This window comes from Mastomys coucha, unplaced genomic scaffold, assembly GCF_008632895.1.
Source record: "Mastomys coucha isolate ucsf_1 unplaced genomic scaffold, UCSF_Mcou_1 pScaffold18, whole genome shotgun sequence".
Classification (NCBI taxonomy): domain Eukaryota; kingdom Metazoa; phylum Chordata; class Mammalia; order Rodentia; family Muridae; genus Mastomys; species Mastomys coucha.
The window spans coordinates 90,576,886-90,584,868 of NW_022196900.1; the positions used below are offsets into that span (position 1 = coordinate 90,576,886).

Consider the following 7,983-nt stretch of genomic DNA (forward strand, 5'->3'; position numbering starts at 1 on the left):
GATTTGAACTCAGGACCTTCAGAAGAGCAGTCAGTGCTCTTAACTGCTGAGCCATCTCTCCAGCCCTGGAAAACTTTTTCTACAGCTATTCTAAGAGATGAACCACCATCAGTATTCCCAACTGCAGGCAGGAAAATGGACTCTTCAAAAAGCTGACTTTATTAACTTTGGCAAATTTGGGTCAAGACTTGGGGCTGAAATGACACAAGCCTGCCCCAACCTCAGAATCACTGGGATCAGGGTTACCTGCTTGGCTCAGTGCCAGCCGGGAGACTGGTGCATCTTTCATGAAGTCACCGGATCCCCGGGACAGGCTCTCAGTTCTTCCAAGTTTCTGGAGCCAAAGCCACTGGTGCCCATTGAGCTGCCACGCTCTGTGCCTGGGTGCCAGGCCCCTTTCCCCTGCAACCATGAACCAAGCCTTCTGGAAAACTTACAAGTCCAAAGTGCTCCAGACACTGAGTGGAGAGCCTGAAGAGGACCTGGCAGAGGAGGTGGGTACTGTCCATGTTTTCTAGGACAGACAGACAGACTTCTAGGGAGTATAGAGAACATTAAATAGGTTGGGGAAGAAGACAGATTCACTTGGGCAAAAATTGTAGGTGGGATTCCGAACAGCCCAGTGTAATGATGGAGATGTTCAAGAAAATGAAAACAGGGAGAGCTAGGGCCATGAGAGAAGCACTCACTGACTACAAAGATCTCATGAACTACCATATGATAAAGACTGTTCCCACGCCAGTTGACAGTAGACACAAAAGCATTACACTTTATACAGCTTTCTAGTGACAAAGCTAAGCAACAGTGGGATCATCCCTTGCCTGGAGAGTAGTGAGCTCATGCTTATGGGGGTAGGGAATAGCTTTTATGCTCTGTGGACCACAGTAGCAGCATCCGATCAAAGCCATACTTAGACTGTACTTGATTGTGAGGGAGGGGGCCAAAAGGACTTTGAAACTAAGACAGTTTATGACTAGAAGTTGTGGTAAATGGCAGTTACACAAAAAGACGTGGCAGGGGGCAGGAACGAGCCCGGTGAGGGGATGGATGAGCATCTGACTGAACAGGTGGTTGTCCAAGACTGGGTTTCTATGTTTGTATCTGTAAGAAAATGGTTACAATTGGTGTCTGTGGAAATGTCCCCTCAGGTGTGAACGGAACTTAGTGAGTTTTCATGGGTGTGTGTTTTGAGCAGTCTCAAACTGTTTGCTTTCATGTAGGGATTTACAGGGGTTACATTCAGTTGACAGAGAAATTTGGAGGGCTGTGCATAGGTCTCTGTTTAGCCAGATTCCTGCAGGACAAGACACGGGGATGAATTACTTAGCCACATGAGTTCTCTTGTGTGGGTGGCTGACGGCACATCCATGTGTATACAGGGCGAAAGGTCTAACCACCAAGAGGCATGTGTGTCTGTAGCAATGCACATAGTGTGCCATTGTCCAAGGTTTTGAGTTCGTTTAGATGTGTTTGGAAGTGGGCAAATGTATGTGCTCAAGGGTATCTGCGGAGATTTACCATGCAGGCCTGTGTATGTGAGCAGAGGCATTAGGTAGATATAAGCGTACCTCTAAGTATTCCCGGGGGCTTTAGTGGACGCAGGGTGCACAAGAGATGTGCTTCTATGGTACACAGACTGCCTGGTGTGTGCGCATAGTGTGTGCACATTGGTTAGCAGTGGGGCTCCTCTCACACTGGGGGTGGGGGTGTCTTGTGTCCCAGAGGGAGAGCCCAGCATTGGTGGAGTCTGAGACGGCAGAACCCACGGAGGAGACGTTCAACCCCATGTCACAGCTGGCCCGCAGGGTGAGTTCGACCGTCCTCTGTCCAAGCCTAGGAAATCTGACAGAGGCTGTAGGCTCATCCATTCCTGACTCTCAGCTCTTTCCTCCCAGGTTCAGGGGGTTGGAGTGAAAGGCTGGCTGACAATGTCATCTCTGTTTAACAAAGAAGATGAGGACAAACTGCTGCCACCAGAGCCCTGTGCTGATCAGTATGTGTGTCTGTCCTCAGGGGGCGGGGCTGGAAGGGTCCTAGGAGCTCTCTTCTGCCAAGATGGCTCCCTCTGTCCTTATCCTGGAGAACTTCAGTCCCAGGCTGATCTTTCCTACCAGGATACAGCCTGTGTAGGAGATGGGGTTAGATCTCTGGGGACTGAGGACAGCAGAGAAGACCTTCTGGGTGGGTGTTTGACGACGAAGGGTGGTCTAGATGATAAGCCCTCATCTTCCAAAGCAGCTTGTCACCAGCGTAGAGTCCCCCTTCTTCTGATTCTCTTGGTGTCCATGGAGGCCTGAGGATCCCAGAGGGCCCCAAGGCGTACCAGTTTGGAACCAATTGCTTGATAAGGTCTTTGATATTGAGAGTAGACTCGGGGCTTCGTTTCCAACTGGCTTTGTTTCTCACACACACAGCCCATCTGCCTTCTTTCAGCCCTGAGCACCCTAGGACCCCCATCCATTACTCTTGCCTCGGGGGACCTTCCCATCCCTCCCCCACCTTCCAGTCCCAGTTCCCCGAGGACTTTTCTAGAGGCAAGGCTCCTTCTTCAGGCCTTATCACCCCTCCTTGATAGCCCTTTCCCGCTTCGGACTCCCCCAAACTCCTCTTCTAAGCATCTCTGTCAGGATTTCTTCCACTTTCTCCGAGTACTAAATTCCTCTTTCCCCCAACCCTAGAGCCTAACTAACAAACCACTTTGCTCACCTGGCTTTCTCCCTCCTATAGGACCTAAACAAGCCCACTCCAACTCTCTCTCTTCTCCTCTCAGAGACACTCTCTGGCTTTCCAGACCTGGCTTGTTGGCCTAACCTCTCTGTACCAGAGTCAATTCTCCAAACTCCTGACTGTCCCATCCAACTCCGGGATCCCGGTTCCCCTCTGCCCAGCCCTCTCACCTCCTCTCCTGATCCTGTCCCCCTCCACCTCCCCTTGCTTGCCGGCCCTGACCTTCTCCCGACTCCCTTGGCCGCACTGCTTGTCTTTTCTTCTGTCCACTGCCCCTCTCTGGGACCCTGGGCCATCCTGTTAACCCCCTGCCTCTCCCGCAGCCCGCTGGCTGCGCCCCCTTCCTCGCAGGCGGCGGCAGCCGAGACCGAGCCGCGCGGACCAGGCTTCTGGGACGCGTTCGCCAGCAGGTGGCAGCAGCAGCAGCAGGCGGCGGCGTCCATGCTGCGCGGCGTGGATACCACCGCGGAGCGGGACCCGGAGCCCCAGGACAAGCCTGCGGAGGAGACCACCGAGTGCTCCGAGACACGGGAGGCGGATCCTGCGGCAGGCTTCAAGTGGGGTTTCCTTACCCACAAACTGGCAGAGATGAGGGTGAAGGCCGCGCCCAAGGGCGACTAGCCGGAAGCCGGCCAGCCTCGCTGGCGCTCATCCTTCCCTACCTCCCATAAAATCTCCCGTATCGACACTCAGTGTAATTGCGTAATTTTTTTCGGACAACATGAAAAGCTACTTTTAGGTGGGCGACCTTGTTTGGGAGGGGTCTGGTTAAAGGGTTCCTTACCTTCTTTACTGACACACGTGCCATGGCACTCCAGGTGACAGGATAGGTGGCCTTAGATTTAAGATGCGACTTTCCAAAAACCGCTAGAGGACAGACTCCACTTCCCTGTCCAGCTTCATTCCATTCAGCAAACCCTGATAGTGGACCAATGGCATACGCGAAATCGAAATGCACGAAAATGCTGGCCTAACAAAGGCAGCTCTCTACCAACCGGTCCCATACAAGGTTGTTTTGTTTTGGGGGTTTTGTTTGTTTGTTTGTTTGTTTTTGTTTTGTTTTGTTTGGGTTTTTGGTTTTTCGAGACAGGGTTTCTCTGTGTAGCCTTGGCTGTCCTGGAACTCACTCTTTAGATCAGGCTGGCCTCGAACTCAAATCCACTTGCCTCTGCCTCCCAAGTGCTGGGATTAAAGGCATGCGCCACCACTGCCCAGCCATACAAGGTTTTGTTGAGGCACAAAACAGGGTTAGCCGTGGGATGCTCAGGGGACATGGGGAATTTGGGGACAGTTTCCTGGAGAAGAATGCAGAGTTAGGGAAGGAAATCAGAGTTGAAAGAGGATAATCCTAAACAATGGCTTCAACCGTAATCTGTGAGGAAAACCCGAAGTCGCGGAGGGGGGTTTATGGGGGGGAGAGGAACCCTGCTGGGCATGTTGCTTGGTTGATGGAGGGCTTCTAGCTGCATGAAGTCCTGTGTTCAACCCCCAGTGTTACACAAACCACAGTGGTTGCTAACAGGGTGAGGCTGAACTGGGACACATGCAGACAATAGTAGCAGGAGGTTTCGAACCCTGACCTAAAGTGCCCCAGTTTTAGCGATTTCCATCACAGGTCCTTTGTGGACTCTGGGGTGGGGGGCGGGTCTGGAGTGCGAAGCTCTGGAAATTCTGGGTATTTTAAGCAAGCTACAGTGTATTGAGCGCTTTCTATATTCCAGGCACATTTGCCACACGCATTACCGCTCCTCCAGAACCGTACCTCTTGAATAACCTCCTTGAATAACCGTCAAAAGCCCCCGCTTGGCCAAGCTCACCCACCCAGCCTGGAACCCACGCTCAAAACCCGCAAACTCAGCCTCGCAAACCAGTTCTCCTTTTTCCTCAACGTCTGTCCGCTAAGCCAAACTCATGGTCCTTTTATTAAATAACATTTTAGCTTTATTCAGTAGTTCGCTCGTCTCCCACCCCAAGTCCATCACTGCTCACATTCAGCATCCAGAGAGGCCACTTGGCCACTCTACGGGTTGCCACGGTCCGCGCCTGGCCCCCTGTGGTCCCGCCCTGCTCAGCGTGCAGATGGGGGAGTGGGGCAACCTGAGATCCAGGGGAAGGATTCATTCACGGACGAGGCGAGCTCTCCGGGAGCCGTCTTCCCGTGCCGTGGTGGTCACACCTCGGACTCGCGCGGCGGGGCGCGCGCGCGCTGACAGCCGTACAACCATTGGATGACGCGCGCGTTGCGTTCTACCACCGACACCGTGGGGCGTTCGTCCCGCGCCGACCCCGCCGCCTCCGAGCCGCCGCCGCCTCCGCCGCCCGCACAGTCCGGGCTACCCGCGTCCCTGTCGCTGGATGTCCAATCGCTGGTGTCCCCGGAGCCGGGCGGCGGCGGCGACGTAGCGACCTGCGGGCCGTGCTCTACGCCCCAGCTCTGCGGAGAGAAGCGCTCGGCGCCCAGCACCTCCACCAGCGCGCGCTCCAAGCCGCAGTAGTTGAAGAATCGCTCCTTCTCCGACAGTGGCAGCGAGCACGTGGGACACAGTGCGCGCTTCCCTGGCGCCTCCGGAGTATCCGGAGACCCAGCCCACCCCGCGGGAGCCCCAGGTCTCTCTGTAGGTGCCGGGCTGCTCGGGGCAGCGTCCCGGGTGGCACCCAGGAAAAGGCGTCGGACTAGCCCCTGGCCCTTGGTGTTCTCTTTGTTCACCGAAGCCTTGCAGTCCCTCTTCTGACGGTAGAAGATAAGGGAGTCAGGTCGTGGCTGTCGCCTGCCGCTACCCCGGCGGGCAGGCCCAGGCGTTCTGGGCGATGCAGAGGAGGCCCCCAACTCATTGCAGGGGTGAGGCGTCAGTGGTCCTGGTCCCCCGCGCAGGGCTGGCTCTTGACGACGTACTATCACCTGGTGCGTCTTGACGTACTTGGCTTTGTCGGCCTCCAACCTCTCCACGGCGCTGGGGGTTCGTCCCCTCGAGGGTGTAGTGGGTGAGGCCAGGAGCATCTTAGAGGGAGCTGGGCAGGTCAGTGCTCCATCCACAGTTTGAGGACGCACGGGTAGCTGAGGAGCAGCGAGCAATTCTCTGGAGTTCCTGGCGCCTGTAGAGAGAGAGGAACTGTCTGGAGGAGAGTAGGCTGTTCCTGTTCCTTTCCCGCAGGCACTCCTGGGTAGACGATCGGCCAGTCACCCCTCCCCCACCCACGGGTGCCATGCCCAGGGAGAAGGTAGAAACTCCCTCCCAGTCCTTTCGAGTCATTGGGTGGTTCTTGGGGAGGGGGCATCTATGCCCCTTTGAGAACATCCCGATCTGGCTGCTGGGCCTTGTCCAAGCACGCAGGACACTTGGAAAGGAAAAAAATCAGGCTAGTCCTAGACCGATTCCCGAAATCCCTTCACCGGAAAAAATACCTCTTCCCAATAGCGTAGCTTCAAACCCAAGACCAGGAGGCTCCCGAGCCACAGGCCGGCGGCAGCCGACCCGCCCTTCCCGCCCCCAAGGACCGAGGTCAGGGCCATAACCATAGGGTAGAAGCCTCTAGGAGCTGCTGCCAGCTTCCTTGGCCAGGCCCCGCAGGGTTGTTCAGGAAGGAGAGGGAGGTGGTCCCGGGGCATATCAGTCTGTGACTGCCAGCCTTTCTATGCCCCTGCCAAGAGGAGTCCCAGAAAGCCTAACTGTAAACACCACGCCTTCCAACAACCCCCACTTTTCCATATCAAAGGCCAGGACAATGGCCTGGAAAGGAAAGGATTTAAACTGGTCCTTTTGAGAGTTAGGGTACCACCTTGGAACCCAGATTTCTTGCCTTACTGTGCAGATCTAGATCAGCTTGGACTCACTGCTGGCCTATCAGCTGGCCTATCCCTCTGGGGTTTGGTTTCTGACCTCTCTGTTCTAAAATCAGGCAGGAACCCTTAGTCTCACTAAGCGGTTCCCTCCGACGATTCTTCTGAATTGCATGCACACCCAGAAACTGGCCCTCGGGATCCCTGCCCCCTTCCCATCCAAAGACCTCTGGCCCTTCTCCTTCACCTCCCTTGTGCTGCGGAAAAGGGCAGGAGGGAAGGTAAATCAGAGCTGACAGTTTCCTTGTCAGCTAACAGAATGGGCCACCCACATGGTTCAGCACACCCACCCCTGCCCTCCGATTTCCCGTTCTCACACAGCTGAGAGGGGACTTATTGGTTCTGGGGACTGAGGGAACCTTGGATCTGGAGGCGTCAAAGGAACAGACGAGGCAAGGGTGTGTGAAAAGGGATGCCCTCCACCCTTCCCAGACTCCTTAGAGCAGAGACCCTGGCAACTGCAGCCCCAGACCTAGCAGTTACAGGTTTCACACCACTACCCAGCACTGCCTTCCGGTATGTGCTAAATCTGACTAGAATGTGAATGGTTGAAACTTAGGCAGCAAGAGCCGTCTCCCAGTGCCCTGCTCTGTTCTCTCAGGGACTACGCTAGGCAGTGTGTCAGATTGCAAGGTCCCAGGAGGGCACTTAGCTTGTCTGACCTCATGGACAGCCTCTGTCCTCTCCTCTCTTTAGCCTTGAGCAGAGAGGCTATAAAAAGTCCCTAAACACAAGGACCAAAATAGTGTACTGTCCCCTGCCTGTTCTCTGTTTTCAGGGCTGGCTTTGATGTTTGACCACAGACAGCCCATCCTAGTCTGGTGGCCAGTCTTGTCCTCTCTGCTCCACTGCCTAAATTCTCCCTGCCCTAGAGTTAGTAATTTCCAACTCTGGCCACTCCAGCTTGGGTTCTGGACACTGGTTCAGTAGCTTGGCACTAGCCTCCTGCCCCTCCATCCCAAATTGCCCTCCCACCCAGCGTTGGGCTCTGGATACACTCACCTCCGTGTGGAGATGCTGAATTGCAGTGGTCCCTGGGTATGTCCAGACTGAAGGCAGAAGGGACAGCGGGGACTAGGGAGCGACTTTGGTAGCAGCCAAGCAGCCTTACTCTCCACAGGAAAAGCGGAGAGCCTCCACCCCCTCGGTTAACTCTTCCTGACCCAGAGCTCAGGCTCAGTTAACTCCTTCCTGACCACTCTTAATGCTGACAGGACTCTTGCGCCGAGTTCTGTAAATAGTCTCTGTCGACTTCAATGGTTGCCATGAAGGCACTGTAAACTTGGGCTGAAGAAACAGAACCCCAAACAAGACCTCCCGCTCTGCAGGCTCCCTCTGAAGTACCCATGCCCCAAGGTAGAGCAGAGGGCAGAAATGGGTGCTATGCCACTTGCTTCCCCCCCCCACCTCTGTCTGGC

The 7,983-nt window shown here is 55.1% G+C and overlaps 2 protein-coding genes across 4 annotated transcripts; one reads left to right on the forward strand and one right to left on the reverse strand.

Annotated features, from left to right (window-relative positions):
* Positions 1 to 334: 334 nt before the first annotated feature.
* On the forward strand, positions 335 to 3,415 carry CUNH1orf232 (chromosome unknown C1orf232 homolog). Of its 2 annotated transcripts, XM_031376927.1 has the most exons (5): positions 673 to 748; positions 1,388 to 1,403; positions 1,725 to 1,806; positions 1,896 to 1,993; positions 3,051 to 3,348. In XM_031376927.1, exons 1-5 carry the CDS (start codon positions 673 to 675, stop codon positions 3,346 to 3,348), a joined length of 570 nt encoding a protein of 189 aa, XP_031232787.1. The 2 variants fall into 2 exon arrangements, with proteins under 2 accessions (XP_031232786.1, XP_031232787.1); XM_031376926.1 differs by lacking the exons at positions 673 to 748; positions 1,388 to 1,403 and adding an exon at positions 335 to 494 and having other exon boundaries at positions 1,723 to 1,806; positions 3,051 to 3,415.
* A 1,229-nt stretch (positions 3,416 to 4,644) lies between these two features.
* Positions 4,645 to 7,676, reverse strand: Fam110d (family with sequence similarity 110 member D). Of its 2 annotated transcripts, none has more exons than XM_031376928.1 (2): positions 7,568 to 7,676; positions 4,645 to 5,820 (listed from the first exon to the last, which is right to left on the reverse strand). In XM_031376928.1, the coding sequence occupies exon 2, from the start codon at positions 5,723 to 5,725 to the stop codon at positions 4,898 to 4,900; it is 828 nt and encodes a 275-aa protein (XP_031232788.1). In that variant the 5' UTR covers positions 5,726 to 5,820; positions 7,568 to 7,676; the 3' UTR covers positions 4,645 to 4,897. The 2 variants fall into 2 exon arrangements, with proteins under 2 accessions (XP_031232788.1, XP_031232789.1); XM_031376929.1 differs by having other exon boundaries at positions 4,645 to 5,841.
* Positions 7,677 to 7,983: the final 307 nt, after the last annotated feature.